The sequence below is a fragment of the Podarcis tiliguerta genome (assembly GCF_965153285.1).
Source record: "Podarcis tiliguerta genome assembly, chromosome: 1".
Taxonomy (NCBI): Eukaryota; Metazoa; Chordata; class Lepidosauria; order Squamata; family Lacertidae; genus Podarcis; species Podarcis tiliguerta.
In genome coordinates this window covers 55,435,063-55,456,131 of record NC_139534.1, presented here as the reverse complement: position 1 = coordinate 55,456,131, position 21,069 = coordinate 55,435,063, and the positions used below count along the sequence as shown (strand labels likewise).

The window sequence follows — 21,069 nt, the reverse complement described above, 5'->3', positions numbered from 1 at the left end:
CGTCCCTATTTTCATTGGAGAAATGTTGGAGGGTATGTCAGGATTTATACAGGAGCATTCCCCTCTCCCCACATGTTTTTTTCTCTCCTGTGGAGTGTCTCTGACACCTAGTGATCAGTTCAAGTAATGCAGGTTGTTTTGTCCACTCAGCGCCTAAAAGCTGAAAGATACTGGTATGCTTACATACCAAGGGTGTTTCCAGATGGGAGTTCATTGTAGAGTCAGTTCTGCATCCACTTTATGCCACCATAACACCAGATCTTCCTTTTTCTTTTTCCATTTATTCTGGGTTTCCCCTCATCACTGAAAAGCCATTAAGTAAAAATAACCAATTGTGCACCTGCAGTCGCTGCTGTTAGCACATTACCTTCAGTGGGCTGTTTGTCACATGTGTGGTGACATTTCATTGGGAGCCAGTGTAGTGTAGTGGTTAAGAGCAGTAGTCTCGTAATCTGGTGAACCGGGTTCGCATCTCCGCTCCTCCACATGCAGCTGCTGGGTGATCTTGGGCTAGTCACACTTCTCTGAAATCTCTCAGCCCCACTCACCTCACAGAGTGTTTGTTGTGGGGGAGGAAGGGAAAGGAGAATGTTAGCCGCTTTGAGACTCCTTTGGGTAGTGATAAAGCGGGATATCAAACCCAAACTCCTCCTCCTCCTCCTTCTTCTACTACTACTACCACTACTTTCAGTCCCACACACATTTTATACTTTTATGAACTTACAGAGGCTTGCGGAGGCATTTCTGCCAATCTATTCTCTGGCCAACCAGGTCTCTGCAGCACTCAGCTAGTCCTAATCAAAAGGTGAAGCTATGGCAAAGAGATTCCTTACATGTGTCTCTGGGCAGAAAAAACACACACATGTGAAATTTGAGTATTAGGATTGCCAGTGTTTCAGCCCCTGTTGTGAAGGTTCCCCCTCCTGCTGTTATGAGAGCAGCTCCAGCTTCTGTATAGGACAAGGTAGAAGAAGAGCAGACCTCCTTGCCTGCTGAGGATGCTCGGAAATGTTTCCTTGAAGGCCACACCTCCAAACAGCTCAAAGCACATTTTTGTATGTATGAGGAGGGTATGGTTGTTATTTTGAGCATTTTGTTTTTGAATTAATATTTATCAAGAGAGAGAGATGGTGGACACAATGTGTCCTTTGCTAATAAATACCGTATTGGCCCAAATATAAGCTGCACCTGAATATAAGTCACACCTTTAAAATTCGGGGTGGGGGGGAGAAAAAAAGACAATACCCGAATATAAGCCGCTCCCTTAAAATTCTGCAGGCACTCCCACCAGAAACTGGCAAGTGTAGAAGAAAATCCTACAGGTACTGGAGAGGACCCCCAAGTGGGTTAAACACCCATTTGTAGCACTGTAAATGCAAATAAAAAAATCAATACTGCACTGTAAAATATGGGGAAAGCAATGAATGACATTAGAATTAATTGCACAACAGTCTCAAGCTTGCAAATCAGCAATAAAACATTTTTTTGTTCCATTTTACCACTTCAGCAGTGATATTGTAAAAGCCATTTTTTGTAAGGTAGCAAATTTAAGCCTCATTTTAACTTTTCATGGTCGGAATTTGGAAAGAAAAGTACAACTTATATTCGGGCTAGTACAGTATTTATTCTTCCTTAAGTGTACAGGCAACACACCATTTACAAGTGCTCTGTTCAGGTGCAACCAGGGGCGGAGGAAGGGGGGTGCAAGGTGTGCGGTTCGCCTTGGGTGTCACCACTGAGGGGGGTGACAAAATGCTGAGCAGCACTCACTGCGGGGCCTGCAGCGCACCCAAGCCATGGGAGAGACATGGTGGCTTGTGGAGGGGCCACTAGGGGCACATTGGAAGATGGCTGACAATAACATCTCTCCGACCCACAGGAGGTAATTAGGAGGCTGTGATGGGAGTAAATAGCCTCCCTACACCCCCCCCCAAGATTGTGGGGGGGGGGCTGCCCTTGCCTGCTGTGCCCTATACCACTAGGCAGAATGCCCTCCTGTGGATCTTAGTGCTCCTGGACACTGTCTCTGATCCGCGCTGCTAGCTGCAAGAACTTCAAAAGGAACAATTAGGAAGAAGCGAATGCACATATTTCAAGGAAGGAGGGGGAGTAAAGACTGCTAACTGAAGAGTTCTCTGATAAACAAGACGAGTCGGAGGAACAAGAATCAATCATGAGAAGATATGCCAAGAGGGGGGAAAACTTTCCTTTCTTTCTTCTATGTGATTAAACAAGAATCCCCCCCCCCCCTCACAAGTCAGAAATGCCGTTTTAATGACTTAAGCTGTGGATTTACAACTGTGTGGAGATAAATTTTCTAACCAAAGCATGTTTTAAGAAGAGCGTAGAAGGTTTAAGAGCTCTGGAATGACGCAGTTAAAAATACTGTAGCCATATTGGCAAGCTCTGTTGGAGGACTTGAGTCTGGGAGGAGGAAAAGAGCTGTTATTATATTGTGGGTGAGACTCCTCAGTGGGACTTAAGAACGACAGATCCTGAGATTAACGATGGAAAGAGCGATGTTATTTATGAAAGTGATGATATATGGAAACCATCTCGATATGAGGATTGGACGAACGGAAAAATCCACACAGGATATAATTGGTGTTTTTCTGCTTAAGGAGATTATCAGAAGAGATCTTAAAGAAAAAAGAAAAAATATATGAACAAGATGAGATGTGGAAACAGCAAGATAAGACTGGATGGAATTATGAACTTTATTTGGACTGATTTGGATATGAACGCAGTAGCAAGAAGATGATCGGAATCCCCCTTCGGATCTTGAAATATGGGTCCCCTCAACAAAAATTTAAAATTTGGCTTTGTAATTCGGAATTTATGTGATTTGATTTGATTGGTCAGTTAATAAAAATTATTTAATAATAATAAAAAGAGAGATGGTGGCTTGTGAGCGCGCAGGCTCTGCGCTGCCCAAACGGTCTGCCTGCTGCCTCCCCCCCCCCCAGCTGTAGGGTGGCTGAGTGGGAAGAGGAAGGCAGACTCTGCAGGCCCCGCGGTGCGCCCCCCCTGCATGCAACTGTGAACATGCATGGTGTGGGATCCCAGAAGCTGATCCCAGAAATGGGGAGCACCCTGGAGATGTCCTCTTTGCCCTGGGGAGGGTCCCCTCGTGAGCCAGGAGGACTCTCTAGGGTGCTCCCAATATACACAGTTTCAGTTATATGCATGGAGGTGCAGAACATAACCCCCACGTTGGGAGTTGCCTGTATTTCTTTTTGTGAATGGTAAAGAGGACTGGTAGGAGAAATGGTGGGTGACTTCTCCGTGTTGCAGCTTTCAACACTTGTGTATTATTAAAACTGTAGGATTGTTTTCTCCCTTCTGATGTCATAAATGTGTGCGTGATTTGAGTTTTGAGAAAAGCATGAAGGTTTTGTTTCCTATAGGTTGAAAACTGGTCTGTTTCTAGCATCCAGCCAGTTTTCCTGCTTTGATTACCTGTTTTTAATATACTTTTAAACATTTGTTTTCATATTAATACTGCTAAGCACTTCTTTAAAAAAAACAACTTGTCTATTTGACACATTTGTACTGTTAGAATTTATGTTCTTATTTGTTCTCATTTGAGCAAGCCTTGTTTATTTAAAAGAAGCCTTCTTGCCTTTCCTAGTTTTCTCGACTCTTTCCACAAGTATGCTAGCCTCTACTTCAGGCATGTCCTTAAAAAAAGCTCAACCACCTTGGTCGGCCCTCACGCATGTTCACGTCATCAAATCTGGCCCTCTTTGAAAAAAGTTTGGGCACCCCTGCTCTACTTGGACTTAACATTTTCAAATCTGTGGTATACATTCTAGCTGAGTTTCAGCTGTTGTGGTTTTCAATAAGCACTCTGAAGAGATTTGACTCCCTAGACTCACCCTTTTCGATTTCCTTGCAACTAATCCCTGCAGTTTTGCAATGTTTCCTCTTTTGAAATTAAATGTGGCCTTGTTGGATTCTCTGGCCAACTTGCACTTATATACATGCTAAATTTGATAGCCCATCTAAACAGTTCCTTGACCATTCCAAAGCATAGTCATTTATTGTATTTGTTGGCAATTAGTGTACCAGAGGACAGTCCCCCCCCCCCAACGTTAGATTTGGTGCCAGGGCCTCCAAACACTAGCCCCATAGATCAGATTGATGCCTTCCGTACTTTTTGGACGCCAAGTCCCAACAGCCCCAGCCAGCATGGTTGGTGGTTGTAGATGATGGCAGCTCTAGCCCAACAACATCTGGAAGGCAACATGTTGGGGAAGACTGCCATAATGCTTAGTAAAGGTAAAGGTACCCCTGCCCGTACGGGCCAGTCGTGTCCGACTCTAGGGTTGTGCACCCATCTCACTTAAGAGGCCGGGGGCCAGCGCTGTCCGGAGACACTTGCGGGTCACGTGGCCAGCGTGACGAAGCTGCTCTGGCGAGCCGGCACCAGCGCAGCACACGGAAACGCCGTTTGCCTTCCCGCTATAAAGCGGTACCTATTTATCTACTTGCACTTGAGGGTGCTTTCGAACATGCTTGGGCACATGTAAATGTGCTTCCAGTTCAGCAGTGTTTCCACTGGATCTCATTTTGTCCCTTACTGTCCCTTTTACCCACTCACTGCCTGCACAAACAAAAGCTGCCATGAATCTGTGGTGGCAGCTGTGCCACAAGAGATCAAAAGATCCATCAATTCCATTCCTCTCTATTTCTAATTTTTCCAACCATAAATTTAGTTTTTCACATTTCTGCAGTAATTTCCACATTTTTAAAAACCAGCATTTTAATGCGAATCTCTCCTAGTAAACACATTTTTGCATGCAGTTTTGACTAACAAACACCAAATTTTTGCAAGCATTTTCTCTTAACACAATGCATTTTTGTATGCTCTTTTAATTAATATATGCATTCGTATGCACAGATTCCCCTTTATAATGTGCATTTTTAAAGCGCTGCTGGGTAAGTCTGGATTTTGAAGGAGAGGAGAACTCTTTCTCATTTAGTTTTGGAAAGTGCAAATTAGATGAAACTGGCTTGAAGTACAAACTGAATCGAATTTCCTTCTCCATCCCTGGATGTGCCACTGTGTGTCATGTGAACAGCACAATGCATGAGCACGTTCAATCCCTACTGGAATGCATGGCCTATACTGGCTGCCTTTCTGCCACCTTGCTTGGTCAGAAGTCATTCCTTCTGGCACTGTCTGTGATGCTTTGGGAGAAGGCAACTAGTTAGCACAGCCAACTAGCACAGACAAGCAGCAGGCCAGCGTTAAAACCAGTGGAGTGCCAGCTTAGAAGGATGGGAAGGTGGGGTTCCTCTGGAGGAGTGGGCAGGGGATACTGTTAAACAAACACACACACAGCATTCATTCATTCATTCATTCATTCATTCATTCATTGTAAAGCATTTCTAAACAGCTTACTACTGTATTGGCCCAAATATAAGCCACACCTGCAAATAAGCCGCACCTCTAAAATTCAAGGGGGGGGCATGAAAAAAAGACAATACCCAAATATAAGCTGCTCCCTTAAAATTGCGTTACAGGCTGAAAATTGCTACAATTCCACAGGCACTCACACCCATAAATGGCAAATGAACAGTCTCAAGCTTGCAAATCAGCAATAAAACTTTTTGTTCCGTTTTACCGTATGTCTGTTTCAGCAGAGATATCGTAAAAGCCAATTTTTGTAAGGTCATGAATTTAAGCTGCACTTTAATTTTCATGGTCGGAATCTGGAAAAAAGTGCATCATCTATTCAGGCCAATATATAAGATTACATAAAAACAATAAAACAATATCATAAAAACAGAAAAACAGCGCCCACTGCCTTGGGATGGCCATTTCATTCTACCTAAAGGTGCAGCCGGGGACACGGGTGGTGCTGTGGTCTAAATCATGGAGCCTCTTGGGCTTGCCGATCAGAAGGTTGGTGGTTTGAATCCCCACTGGGGTGAGCTCCAGTTGCTCTGTCCCAGTTCCTGCCAACCTAGCAGTTTGAAAGCACGCCAAAAAGTGCAAGTAGATAAATAGGTACCACTCCGGTGGAAAGGTAAATGGCGTTTCCATGCGCTGCTCTGGTTTCGGTGTTCCATTGTGCCAGAAGCAGCTTAGTCATGTTGGCCGCATGACCCGGAAAAACTGTCTGTGGACAAACGCCGGCTCCTTCGGCCTGTAAAGCAAGATGAGCGCCACAACCCCAGAGTCGTCTGTGACTGGACTTAACTGTCAGGGGTCCTTTACCTTTTTAAAGGTGCAGCCAAGCCCTGCATTTTCCAAAGATGTGGTGAAAAATGTCAGGGTATAACTGATGCCTTCTACTTTTCAGCACCTGTTAAGTGTTAACCTCAGTTATTAACTTATTCCAAGGCTGGTCATTATCCTATTCTGAAGAGATTCATGGGGTATGTTACAATCTGCCTGATGCAACAGGGCACACACCAAATCTACAGGAAAGATCTCACAAAACAGCCACGTCAGATTTGCATAAGCTTGGATTGCTGTCTCTTCCTGTTCAGCTATGTTGAGTACATTTTTTAGCTGCGCAAAATGTGACTCGCAGGGGGGGAAAGAACCGTTCAGCTTCTAAAGAAAGGAAGTACAGCTAGAGAGAGGAACTGAAAAAGTCTGCACGAATTACAGTCCCGCTCACTCACCATCTTGTTCATTTCCCCTTCAGTTCCAAGACCCAACAAACCTGTCTCTGTGTTGGGGATCCTTTGAGCTGACTTGCAGAGAGAAGACCCTGTATGCGAATATAGGCAATGGATGATTTCGGTAAGTAACTCTTTCACATTATACCAAAACAGTAAGGACTGACATGGTGCAGAAAGCACAAGAAGATTGCACAATATTTCAACTTTTCTTTTATGGGGGGGGGGGGCGAGAGAGCAGGGAGAATTGAAGATGTGAAGAGATTGAACACCGACTGTTGAGATGACACAGTTCCATCTGGGAGAGGCTTTGTGCCTTTAACATTCACAGCTGCATGACAGGCAAGAATTCAGCAGGTACAGCTTTTTCTATAACAAGAAAAAAGAAGGTGAAGTAAAAAGAGCTGCAGATGTTGAATTTCTACCTCTCGGACAGCTGTTAAAAGCACAAAGACTTTTTTTACAGAAAAGCACCAGCCTTATTGGGGTCACTGGTGTTCCAGAAGGAAGAGCTCAAGTTAGGACAGAGGAACTTGAGTAAATTTGAGGAATGGAGGTGATCCAAAGATCCACACCATACCTTTAAATCTCATTCAAAGCACATTTAAAACCCACGATTTCTCCCAAGAATCCTGGGAACTGTAGTTCATTAAGGGTGCTGGGAGTTGTAGCTCTGTGAGGGGAAAACTTTATCCACAGAGATGGAAGAAGCTTGTCCTTGTTAGTTTCCAATATATGGCATTTACAAAAGGTGATACATTAGAAAGATAATGATTGGTAAGGCAGTAGAAAGAAGAGGAATGGTTAGAGAAACCTGTGGTTGCAAATGACATCTGAACCAATTTATATGGAAAACAGGGGAGAACATTTTAAAGAAATTATTAGCAGTTTTAAATTCTAAAATATTCTAGAATATTCTAGATTGTGCTGGATACATGCAGAAAGGATATCTTTCTCTTTCACTGTGGTCTCACATTTAATTCTATCACCCTTCCCTTCCCTACCTCACTTCCTTTTTTGCATCAGAGCTACTGCCATAAATGGGTAATCCTGTGTGTGTGTGCGTGTGTGCGTGCACATACAATAAAAGCCACAAATCAATGTGGTGGGTCAGAGAGATGTATCATAATGTAATGAAGAATAAAACAGAATTAAGCACAACCAATTACAAGTTACTTAATAAACTTGGTTGTTGACCCTTAAAATGGCATAACTACCAAGTTTAGCTCAGCCTGTAATTTGTCTAGGTTTGATTTTCCATCATAACAATTTTTAATTTCAGTTTGCACTGAAGTTGGCCATAATGAAAAATATGCACTTAAAAATGAGATAATTGAACCATTCAGGCTTCTGCAATAATACATTGCCTGTTGAACTTGTGAAATATGGTTCATGCCTTTAAAAGGTGGCAACTTTTGTCCTTTATTTGACATTCCTTTGTGTTATTTGAATCTAACTGGATGTAAGTTTGAGGTCTTTGTTAGGCCATTATGACAACTATCTTTTCTTTTCCGCGAGAGGAGGTATCTGAATAACAACCTTGTGGCTCTCACTTTTCTGATTTTGGACACTTCGTTTCATGAGAGAGAAAAGCCACCGGATATTATAACTACATCTTTTAAAGGTGAAATTATGTGTCATGTACAACACACTAAAGGTCAACGGAGGAAGCAGAAATTAGGGCAAGGAGAAAGGCTATTTAAAGCTCCTCCCACAGGTGAGACAATTGTGCTTCCCGAGAGAAAGGTATGTGGTAGAGGAAGCCAGCAAGTATTAAGAGCTCTCTTTGAAGGTGCACCTAGGACAGAAGATGCACTGAATTGGGCTGGGCACCATATAAATAGGTGACTTGCATAGCCCAAGAGTGTCTGTGAGACAACTGTATGCGAGTCAGCACAAGAGAGATGCAAGAAAAAGAAAGAGAACACATATATTGATTTATCAAACTTCTGTTTCAAGCTGTTCCACAAGTTCAAGACAAGAGGCATCCAGGGCCAAATCCACACCTTACATTTAAAGCACTATTATACCATATTAACAGTCATTGCTTCCCCCAAAGAATCCTGGAAACTGTAGTTCATTAAGGATTCTGAAAGTTGTTAGAAGGCCCCCATTCTCCTCTCGGCACACTCAGCTACAGCTCCCAGGATGCTTTGGGGGAAGGCATGAGTTGAAAAGCTATACTGTATAGTGGTACCATGGCTCTCAAACTTAATCCGTTCCGGAAATCCATTCCAAAACCAAAGCGTTCCAAAACCAAGGCGCGCTTTCCCATAGAAAGTAATGCAAAATGGATTAATCCATTCCAGACTTTTAAAAACAACCTCTAAAACAGCAATTTAACATGGATTTTACTATCTAACAAGACTATTGGTCCATAAAACAATGTACTGCAGCCACTCAATCAATCAATCAATCAATCAATAGCTGAACTGGGTTCCACATAGTCACAAAAACAAAACGAAAAAGCCACAAAAGCAAAAATGCAAAATAAATAGCAAAACCAGACAGACCTCAGCCTAACACTCAAATCAGAAGCTTAGCGCTCAAAATGGAGCCCATTTGGCTTCCAAAAAAGGTTTGCAAAATGGAACATTTACTTCTGGGTTTGCAGTGTTTGGGTTCCAAGTTGTTTGAGTACCAAGGTGTTTGAGAATCAAGGTACCACTGCACCAATGCTTTAAATGTATGGTGTGGATGTTGGCAGTGGGCATGATAGGGGCAGGAAGAGAGGATGAACGATGGGAATGACAAAATTTAAACTATAATCGTTTTGTTCAGATGCTTTGTTGGCAGAACTGGAACAAACCTCCGCAAGTTTAACTGTGAGTGATCCAGTAACGTCAAAGGGCTACTTTCTTCTGGAACGTGACAACAAGGAGAAACCAGCTGCGGCGGCAGCAGAGGCCAGTGTCATCCAGAAGAAGAAACCAGTTGCTCCAGCCAAGAAGGTATTCTCCTTAAGCTGTTTACCTTCTTAGCAAGTTGCAGGTTAAATCAGCTTTTCAAGATGAATTACACTGGGGTGACTACACTTTGGGGGGCTTTGGGAGACATCCCCAGCTTCCAAGCCCTCCAATTGCCAAATGCCAGTGATAGGCATGGCCACCCCACAACAGACATGCACACCACACACACACCAGAGCACACACAGTCAGCAACACACTCAGAAACACCCAGATCCAGATGCATGCACACACCTACACACCCAGATGCGTGCAAAGGATGCAGATCGCTCCCTCTCCCACCTCACCAGATTGATCCTCTGGTCAGCAGGGTGAAGGAGCAATCTCCGTCCTGATCCTGGCGCTGGGATGGGTGGAGAGGTTTCAGTTTCTCTGCTCATCCCAGGGCCAGAGTGAGGATGCATATCCTCCTTCACTCTGCTTACCAGATAATTGATCTGATTGTGGTGAGTGGAGGAGAGGGAGTGATCTGTATGAATCATCTAGGAAGGGCTATGACACTTCATAAGGAGCATCAGAGAATCAGTTCAGCAGTTTGTTTGTTTGTTTGTTTTCCCTGCACTCCCAGAGTACAGGGAGTCTTGGGGAGGCACACACACACACACAGCTTAACAGGCTGGATATGGCTTGCAGGTCACAGGGGAACCACATGACAGCTTGTGTCCCCAGCAGACAATCCATTCCAGTTCTTGGCTTAATCCACCACATTGCCGCCATTTTTCACCTAGTCCAGAGTTTGGGTAAAAGCACTTTGTCTTATATATGGTTGGAGAAAGAACCTCGCAAAATGTGGCTAACCCATAAAAAGTCCATTAAGTTGCAAAACACAGACTAAAGACCTGCTTGACGACCTCAGAAAACTGAACCCCTTTCAGCAAATCAGCTACATTTGTAGAGTCAAAGTCAAAGTTTATTTCTTGGTGCAACCATCCTGGTCATTTCAGTCAAAAAGGAAATGAAACTACACATAACTATACATTGGTAGAGTCATAAAGCTACTAGACATGGTTTGCATATATTATATAAGTCCCCAAGTTTCAACTCTGGTTAGAGCAGGGGTAGGGAACCTATGGCCTTCCAGATGTTTTTGGATGACAACTCCATCACCCCTGACCATGGGCCATGCTGGCTTGGGCTGTTGGGAGTTGGAGTCTAACAACATCAGGAAAGCCACATTTTCCACAACCTGGGGTTTAAGGACCACAGGTAGAAGCCTGGGAAAGACTTCTGCCCCTAGTTCTGGAGACCTGCTCACTGAGCTATAGTGGTCTTGAGAAGCCTTTGGCTTGATTCAGTTTACAGCAGCTCCTCAACCTGCATATATCCTTTTACACATGAGACTTCCCAATCTGGAGACTGTTGCATAGCATGGCTGCCCCGATCCTATGCTGTGATGATCCAGTTGTCTGCTTTTCTCTCCTCTGTGTTTTGAATATAATTGAATGCTTTGCAGCAGTAACAGGAGATAAGGGCAGTCAATAGGTATGGGAGAAAATATATTTAAGATCTGGTCCAAAGTCTTCTAAAATAGGAGCTGGCTTCACACTGGGAGATGACAACTTAACTATAAAACAGCTCAAGAGAAACAGAGGAGAGTAACAATTTCTGTTGGTTCTTTGCTTTTCAGAACTAGTTGATACAGGATAACAGCCAGTATTGGAGAGGAGCATATGATTGGGCGGATTTGAGGGGAGACAGTGTCCTTTTTGTATATCTTCTCTTGTGTATATTCCCAGGTGCCACCAGCACATGATGTTCAACGCCATGAAGAAGATGCAGACCATATTTACAGGTAAATGAACACTGAATCAGGAAGGCAGGTTACACGGCTCACTTGTGCTGCATGTTTTTTGTTGTTGTTGTTGTTGTTGTTGTTTTTGAGAGAAGCCTTCCACAGATAATGGATCAAAACTGTATGGCATGTAAACTTTCGCTCTCTTAATGCTTAGTTAGCATTGCATCAAAGGCTACCAGAAATGGTCACTGGTAAAAGGCAAGCTTATCTCCATTCATATGCATACATATGCATCTATACCATACCACAACCCCAGAAGTAAGCTTTATAATACAAAAATAACTGTTGAATGGCTTCAAGGAGCTTGCTTCCCCACTATCTGCCAGAAAGAACAATCTGTCTGTTGGTTGCCCTGGGGCTGAGAGCTGAAGGAAAGCACACTTTGGCTCCGCCCATTGTGTTGGGTCTGAGCAGAAGCTTGTGCATCTCATATACGTTCTTAACACAAAAAGGGGAAACCAAACAGAGAGGCCTGTCTGTTTATATAGTCCTTTTATCACTCTTATTCCAGAGCTTTAAATGTCCCTATTGTCCCTATTCGGGAACTCTTGAACGTTAATAAGGACAGGTTGATTCATTTAAGCATAGCATTATTTTTCAGAATGGGGAGCATTTAAGGAGTAGCCAGGATTGGGGCCGATGTGTGAACATGCATGATGGACAAAGGGAACATGGTTCATTTTAGAATTTTTAGAATTTCCTTCCTCCTTTCCTTCAGTCATAAATTTGGCTTTCTATTCCCTCTAGCAAAGTGCAAACTCCACAGCCAGTGCTCTCTTCATCTTCATTCACCACACCTGCTCAACAGTTGGATGAACTTTTGGCTTGCTTGGGAACAATCCAGGACAAGGTGAGTCACAGACCCGGCTGACCCTCTGCAGGAGAAACAACAGCAGTTTCTGGGAAATGATAGTGAAGCGCCAAGACTGTTCCTAAGGAATGCTTAATGTTTTTTGTGGTTATTGTATTAGCCATAGCAAATTAAGAGCAGAAGTTACATTCCCATCTCCAGCTTAGGCAGAAGAAAAACTAAGGGTGCAATAAAAATTAACAGAAGGTGTAGGTTGTGCGGGGAGAGGGGACACTTCTGTGGGACAAGATAGAAAAGGTTCATGCATGGTGATCCAGGAAAAGCTTTGTAGAATAAGTGAGATTTAGGAGTTTTAAGTGAAGAGGGAGAGGAAACTTGAGTAATACAGAAGATGAGAGTATTTTTTATGTATAGGGAGGAAGATTTGTGGCACTGTCAGTGGCGTAGCGTGGGTTGTCAGCACCCGGGGCAAGGCAAGTAATTTGCGCCCCCTAACCTGGGGCAAGGCAAGTAATTTGCGCCCCCCCCTGCACTGTCCCTCCCCCAGATAGTCCCTCACTCTCTCTCTGCACCACACGCCTGGCACCCTCCCTTCCACAGTGGGCGGCGACCCGGCGGCTTGGATCGGATTCGCACAGCCAGCACTGCAGTGAGAGAGAGTGAGTGAGCCAGGTTGGGGCAGAGAGCTGTGAGTGCGAGCGCGCCCCCCCAGATGTTGCGCCCGGTGCGGCCGCCCCCCCCTGCACCCCCACGCTATGCCACTGGGCACTGTTAAAGTTCACCATGTTGAGTATATCTATCTATCTCCTCTTTTGCTGTTATGTATTATTTGCTTGTTTTACTGTGCTTGATGTGTTATCACTTTATTTTTTTCCATTGTTAACCACTTTTGAGTTATTGATAAGAAAAGTGGAGGGTTGTTTTTTTTTAAATAAAAACGTAAATAGAAATAAATGAATGAAAAAGTGAAAGCCCAAATCATTTGCTTTTCTGCAGATCTCAGATGGGAAGGAAGGTCCTGAGAAGCCATCACCAGCCAAACAGAATACCATTGACAACCTAGACAGCATGTTGCAGGGCCTGACACATGATATGCAGGACCTTGGTGTTGCCACTGTGGCCAAGGGCCACTGTGCTTCCTGCCACAAACTCATCGTTGGAAAGGTAGGAGAGGGAGAGAGACAGAGAGAGAATTGACCTCTCCGGTAGTTTTCAGTCCCACTGGGTTAGAGGTGTGTTATGAACAACCAATGGTTTGTCACATATCTGCTTTGTGAAGTGTTTGGTTTGCCTCAGATAGAAGGAAGGGATTTCTTCTCCTGCAGATTGGCCATTTAATGTCTGCCACATATTGCTGAGGGTCCTGCCCTCTCAACCCAAAGTGGTCCTGTGGTGCACTGAGCAATGTGGGGCTTGTTGATTAGAAACATGGACCCGTGACAAACGTCTGAGAGACATCCTGTTGGAAAGGGATGTGTGCCTCTAAACTCTCCTGCTGGTTTCTAGGTAATTACAGCGCTGGGAAAGACGTGGCACCCTGAACACTTCACCTGTGCCCATTGTGGAAAGGAAGTGAGCTCTATCCCCTTCTACGAGCGGGACAGCAAAGCCTACTGCCCCGAGGACTACCACGATCTCTTCTCTCCTCACTGCGCTTACTGTGCTGCACCAATCAAGGAGGTATGTCATGTTAGCCTCACCTTCTGACTGCTATTGCTCCCTTTGATTTGACTCGATTATTGACTTTCTGTATCACTTAATGTATTAAAGAATATCTCTAAGCAGTGTACAAAAAAACTGAAGCACCAACAGACAACTCAAACAAAATATTGCAAAAATACAGAGTTACATATAAAATTTTTACATCAACACACACGCACACACACCATTCTCTCTCTCTCTTTCCTACTGGCACACCCTCCCTCTCAGCCTCTGGGTCCACACCCAGGGTCCAAACAAACTCTTGGTCCACCTACAAAAGTCTCACATCAAGAAGAGTTCCTGGAAACAGCAGACATCGCCCTAGTCTCTCACTCTAGACTTGTTTCTTTGGGCAGGCCCAAGGTGGATGGTACTTCCTCAGGCTTCCACACCCAGTTCCGGGTGTGCAGCAGGTTTGTTGAGTTTCCAGGGGGTGATTTCTTTCATCAATGAAGAACATACAAATAGGGACTTAATGATCAAGTGAACAGGATTTGGGGAGTTGTAGAGTTCTATACCACCCAATGGCCCCCAAAGGTGTGTGGAGTTGGGGTTATTGTTTTCGTTTGCTACTATGCTAGGCATATTTGTGTTTTAATACTGTAAACTATAATACTGTGAATCCTCAGATGAAGAATAGTATGAAAATTTTAGTAGTAGTAGTAGTAGTAGTAGTAGTAGTAATAGGGGGCCCTCCACTCACATCTCTTTCTTCACCCTCTCTCTCCTCCTCCAGCTGCTTTGAGAGAAGGTTCTGATTCAGATCAAGAGCAAGTTGAGAGTTTATCCAATCTGCCTTACTCTCCCTGCCCCCACCTACTTTTGCCCTTTTAACCACCAGGGCTTCCCAGTATTGAAAACCCACGACCCTTTCTTCTCCTTTTCTTTGCAGAAAATCCTCACAGCCATGGATCGCACCTGGCACCCAGAGCATTTCTTCTGCGCTCACTGTGGGAAAGTGTTTGGCAATGATGGTATGTCTTCTTCATCTCCTTCAGCCCCTGCCCCTTCCCTCAGCTATTCTGTGCTTGCTTGCACAGTAAAAATCCATACAATTTGTGCCCTTTCAATCTTCACTTGCTGCTCCCTGCCATTTGAAACCTCCCTTTCCCACCCCACCTTCTCTTTCAGCCAGACTAAAATCTGCTAAATCACAATTGTTTTCTGCAAAATCCTAACTATTCTTCACCAGGGAGCAATTCTCGTTGAGCTCAGTGGGACTTGTTTCTGAGTAAACATGCTTAGGATTGAATTGTGTCGCATTTTGGTATCAGGGAGGCCGGAGTACTCTTTCCACAGAGCTGCCAAGACGATTCTAAGACATCCTGCAGCTGCCTGTCATACCAATGCATACATTCAAAAGTATGTTATATTTGGGGAAATTGCTTGGAAGAATGTGTTTGTTTGACAGAATTGTATTAAAAATGTGTATATTGGAAGAAACACACACTAAAATATCGATGAAATTAACTTAAGATGGGAAACAGAGAAATCAAAATTGGCAGATTTGTTTGTCCCCACTCTAAAACATTTTCATTCACATTGATCTCAATGGGAGAGGTATGCTTTACTGTCCCATTGAAACCAATGAGGCAAGTTAAGTGCTTAATTTTGATTGAATCATCCCCCTGGTATTTAGTATAAGTACTAAAGCCTCTTGGTGTGACCCCGGAAGCCTGGCTAAAAGCAGAAGCAACTCAGTCACCTCTTCAGGGGTGTTAAACTAATACGTTGAGATGACCAGAGTGTTTATGGAATTATTGTAACTCTTTCAAAAAGACCTGAAGCTGTAAAAACACTGTGTTGGTTCAAGACGTGGGCATGCTTAGAGGAGACTATTGAAATCAGTGGGACAAATGAGTCAGAAGTAAGTCTGGATCCAATGCAGTACATAGAAGTCACCCATAATGTGCTCAACTTGACCTGACATGAGAACCAGCCAGGATTCTTGAGTGACAACTTGTTTGCTAAAACACACATCACTCTTTCTAAGTTGTGATCTGTAAGAGACTGTTTTGGGAATTCTATAGTGACTCGGAGTCACTATGGTATCAGCATTCTAGCAAAGAACTCCAGCATCACAGTTCTCATTGAAAGCTTGTGTCTGTGTCCTAGGAGGAAGTCAGTGCATTGTGACTTATTATTTCCTTCTCTGAATAACCATCAGAATAGCGTAAACACACTTGTGCTCACTGTGGGACTTTTGATCACAGACTGGCTCTGATGTGCTCCCAGGAGCCCAGCTCCAGTAATTGGCCCCCAAGTGGGTTAACTGAGCACATAGTGGTGCGCTCAAGTCCCCAGACTGCTAATTATAACTAGAGCGCAGAAAGTTTTGTGGGTGAATTTAGAGTCTGACTCATCCCTGAACTCTGTGGATTGGTTCCTTTTGCCAGCTCATGGCAACCATTCTTTGCCATTGGAGTGGCTTCTCCTGAAAACACCCCAATGTTATTGCTTCACGCTCTTAGAAGCAACTTTGAGAAATGTGCTAGCGTTGCAACAGTTTCTTAATCCTTGGTGTGACGATGGCTCAGCTTCCGTTGCTTGCTTTGAGCAATTATGGATTGATGAGCTGTAAGCATTTTAGGGGAACTGTCACTGCAAGAGTTTAGCAAAGCACTGTGTGATCCTATTGTTGCGACTGGCCTATGACTGTACCAGATTATTCTTAGAATCAGTATGGATTAGTGCAGTTTAGCTGGCCAGCAGCACGAACAGCACGATCTGCTTGGATGAGTTGTTGTATTTTGTTTTTTGGGAGGAAAAGAGCAGCCTGCCTAGAACCTGAGTACTCTAATTTCCCAATAATTAACATGCTTTAGTTGTGAAAAATATATTTGAGCCCTGGTGGACCGCTTAGAGTTTTCTGCTGAAATGTGGAGTGGTCTATTAAGTAAATAAACAATATGTTCCCAAGACAAACCATGAACCAGGCAGATCAGTTGAAGGAATCTTGATCACAAGGACCTGTTGAGTACTTAATGTTTCCAAGGGAGGCACCCCGGGGAGTAAAACACCCAAGGTAAACTAGACATTGCTTACTGGGCCCATGCAGAAAAACCATTCGGCAGAAGCTGATCACATTCAGCCTTTTGATGTTGATTTGACTGGAAGGTAGTGGGTCAAAATCCCAACGAAGGCAAGAATAAGATCATGGGCAGAATTCATGTAACAGACCCATTTGCGGAAGGGCTTCCACTTGCGCAGTGGGGCTTCTCCTTCTGTCCCAGCCCCCTGAAATTGGCTTGGGGAACCCCCAGAACAGCACCAGAGGGAGGAAGATTGTTCCATCTGATAGGGTGATATACTTGCACAGATGGATTGTTTGTAATAGTGTGACACTGAATTCCACTCCCTTGGCTCCACATTGTACTCTTCATGCGAAAGGAAGCCACCTACAAGGCTGATTCTGACCACTGAGAAGACAGGCAGAGAAAGGCTGAGGGAATCAAAGAGCAGCTGACCACCTTTTTGCAGTGAAGGAAGGACGCTTATTTTCTCGAGGGGTTCTGAGAAGGGACACTTATCTGCTAAAGAGAGAGGAGATAATCATAGATAAACATTGGTTGGGTGATGTCAAATCTTCACCGGTGGGATGGGAGACCCCCAGAACAGTAAGTGGGACAAGAAGATTTGATTGTGCTGATGGAATAATCTTATTGCTACGTTGAATACAAACCATGGTATGCGGTTCCTCTTCTCTAAAAGCTCTATCTCCCCATACTTACTCTACAGGTTTCCAAGAGAAGGATGGGAAGCCATATTGCCAAAAGGATTTCATGGCTCTTTTTTCTTCCAAGTGCAAAGGCTGTGACAAGCCTGTGATGAATCAGTATCTGTCAGCACTGAATGCTGTCTGGCACTCTGAGTGCTTTGTGTGTGGGGTAAGTAAATGCAGAATAGCCTGCTCCAGTTAGAGATCATTCTGGGTTGCTGGGCGGAAAACTTATATGCGCCACGAAACTTGTATTGAGGAGGTTGCTAACAGAACCAAGAATTATGAAGTCCAGACAGAGTTCAGATAGGATTTAGCTGCAATCCTGCATGCAGTTATGGTAGGTTGCTTAAATCCCCAAAACTTGATTCATTCCTTTGTTTGAAAAAATGTATATTGCTCCTCACTGAATTTGATTCCAGGGCAGGAAACAAAATTAAAATATCAATAAAACAATGAATCTACAAAATAAAAACAAATAAGCAATGACTTTAATGGATTTAAAGAGTTGCTGTGCAGGATGACAGCCCTTTCCCAAATAGAAAACTGTCAAAGCTCTTTGAACCGCAAAGTTCAGGTTTTATTCTTCATGAAATTTTTATTAAGATTTTCTTAATAAGATTTTCTCAAGATTAAGACAGTGAAATTACAACTGCAGAAAATACAAATCAAATAAGTAAAAGACAGAGTTCTCTCTTAAAAGTAATTCTTGCCCCTTACCATACACAGAGGACAGTAGCTTATTCCCACCCTCACCTGGAATATTTCCTTTCTCCTCCTCCTATACTCCCACCCTGGGAGACCAACATTTCCTGTCTCTCATCCAGGGTCCTCCATCAACCCGTATATCACCCCCATGAGTATACAATCTCTGGACCTTAATAAAGGCCCTCTCTAAAGAGAGAAGAAAAAGAAGAAAAACAAAGGAGAAACAGAAAAAAAGGAAGAAAGGGACAACAGAAAGAAAGAAAAAGAGAGAAGAGTAAAATAAAAAAGACAAAAGAAACAGAAAAACATTCTAAAAGAAAAGCAAAGTTCAGATTTTAAAAACCAAATCGTGAAAACAAAAAAATTGATTTGCAGAATTTAAATACTAGTTGCATACTGTACCACACACACCCCCTGAACTGCCAGATTCCTAAGCATCCTTCAAGTGATTCCTGGTCCATGTCTCTAGCCCCACCCACAGACTTCCATGTGTTGGTGCAGACATCCTCACTACAGAAACCTGTGCCTGAGCAGCTGCTTCTTTGTGTGAAGGCTCATGTGAAGGCTTCTTCAGTGCAGGCATCTGTGGATGCCCATAAGTGGGGCCACCACTAGGCTCCATTGCCAGGAGCAGGACCTGCAGTGCACGCCCACTCCCTGCTTATCACAATTCATATGTGAAGGGGGATCTGGTTTCAGATCAAAAGGAAACAGAATGTTTCTATTTTAAAACTCAAATTTTCATTTTTCAAAAATAATAATAAAGAGCAGAATTATTTTTGACGGGGAAACTGCAAATGCTGACAAATGTGGACTCTATAAAGCACTAAGTATGAACTACAAAGCTGAAAATTTGATTTAAAGCAAGAACCAAAACGCAAACGTGAAGAACTTATTTCAAAACAGTAGCTGACTGGTTATGGTCATGATAACTCTATCCAGACTCTGTACAGTATGCTGACTGGCTTGTTCTTATGTAAATCCCGGAAATAGTTATTTTCTGATGCCCTAACACAGGCTTCCTCTGCTTTCAGGACTGTTTTTGCAGCTTTCAAGATGGTTCCTTCTTTGAATTAAACGGACGTCCCTATTGTGAGCTTCACTACCACCACCACCAGGGAACAGTGTGCTTTGGTTGTGGGAAGCCCATTGTTGGGCGCTGTGTCAGTGCCATGGGGCACAAGTTCCACCCGGAGCACTTTGTCTGTGCCTTTTGCCTCACCCAGTTGCACAATGGCATCTTCCAGGAGCAGAATGGCAAGACCTACTGCCACACCTGCTTTAACAAACTCTTTGTCTGACCGGAAGCCGCAGGGAGCATATTTCTTCTCTCAGGCCTTTGCATGAGAAACGGGCAAGGGGAAAAACGATTTTGAAGGGACAAAGGCTGCAATCCTGTGCCCTCTTACTTGAGAGGGAGTTCCACTGAACATAATAGGACTGACTCCTGGGTAAAGAAGCATAGGATTAAGCTGTAAGAAATGCAGCGATGGAAATATGCTTCTGCAGCAATATCCATCAATGCACCTAACAGCTTCAACACACCCAGATCCTCAACTGCGAGGCAATCGCTCTACTCCACTGCATTTCAAACAACTTTTGCCAGCTTACAGTAGTTTATCAGAAACAGTAGCCTCTAAGTAATATTGGCTCTTCATCCTGTATCCTTTCCTGCTGGCAATAGCAAGTATTTTATTTACTCATTGAAAAAAATATCCATCTACACAAAACATATTCCACTGATATGTGTTATTTACTGTGCAATCCTATGCATGCCTATTCAGAAGTAAGTTCCACTTGGATTTACTCCAAGGTAAATGTGTATATGTTTGTACCCAGGCAAACCAATCCTAGTCAATAATTGTGTCAGATAAGGGAGATACACACTAGAGGAGAGCAACAACCACACCCTCCTCTCAAAGCCCACTGAACAGGGACTGTGCCAGCAGCAATGCCCACATGCCACCCAAAGAGGTGTGATGGTGGTGAATATCATATAGTTGTGCATTACACATTTGCGCTTTTGATTGGCAGGAGTACCATGCACAGGCAAACTTGGCTGCCCCCATTTTGCTAGCCTGCTGAATCTCACACATGCGTACAAGCTCTCTTTCCCCAATTCATTAGAATAGTTTTCTATCTTAGAATACTCCCCGTGTTTTTCAAGGACACTGTGCTGGATGCCTAGATATTTTCAACATGTTGTTAGTAACTGAATAGGTAGGATGCACTGAAAAATAAACATCACTTTTCTATTGGTAATATGAGTGCTTCTTTGCGTTCCAGGACTGTCTTTGCTACAGTTTAGTTCTTGTGTGTATCACATAGGGATCATGGTTGCTTCAAGTGAGGATTTGAATAAGGGATGGGGGAAATTTTATTTCAGTTGATATTTGAAGTTGAAGCTGCGTAATTCACACTTTGTGAATTGCTATGCAAACTTATACCTAGTCATCCTTTAGAATTCATGCTTCACTGAATATTGCAATGCAGTTCTCCAGCCAAGGAATGTGTATAAAAATACATATATTACAGAAAACAGCATACAGAAAATGCATCATATTAGGCAAAATTGCTTGCAAAATGTTTATATTAGAAGAAATTCACACTAAAATGGTGCTGAATTTTCATAAAGACTTTTTTTCAAAACATTCAGATGATGTGGAAATGTGGAAAACTGAATTTAAGATTGGAAAAATGAGAAACAGAGAGAAACTGAAATTGACAGATTCTT

General features: G+C 43.4%; 1 protein-coding gene across 1 annotated transcript; it reads left to right on the top strand.

Annotated features, from left to right (window-relative positions):
* Window positions 1-6,495: 6,495 nt before the first annotated feature.
* LPXN (leupaxin) lies at window positions 6,496-20,597 on the top strand. Its single transcript, XM_083427024.1, has 9 exons — window positions 6,496-6,760; window positions 9,418-9,587; window positions 11,339-11,394; window positions 12,145-12,247; window positions 13,205-13,372; window positions 13,715-13,888; window positions 14,802-14,883; window positions 17,648-17,796; window positions 19,370-20,597. Exons 1-9 carry the CDS (start codon window positions 6,748-6,750, stop codon window positions 19,634-19,636), a joined length of 1,182 nt encoding a protein of 393 aa, XP_083283150.1. The 5' UTR covers window positions 6,496-6,747; the 3' UTR covers window positions 19,637-20,597.
* Window positions 20,598-21,069: the final 472 nt, after the last annotated feature.

Bases quoted from the DNA above. Each gene is read 5' to 3' on its own strand.
- LPXN (XM_083427024.1), top strand. The intron at 9,588-11,338 runs GTATTCTCCTTA...GTATATTCCCAG, and splicing joins CAGTTGCTCCAGCCAAGAAG to GTGCCACCAGCACATGATGT. The intron at 13,373-13,714 runs GTAGGAGAGGGA...GCTGGTTTCTAG, and splicing joins ACAAACTCATCGTTGGAAAG to GTAATTACAGCGCTGGGAAA.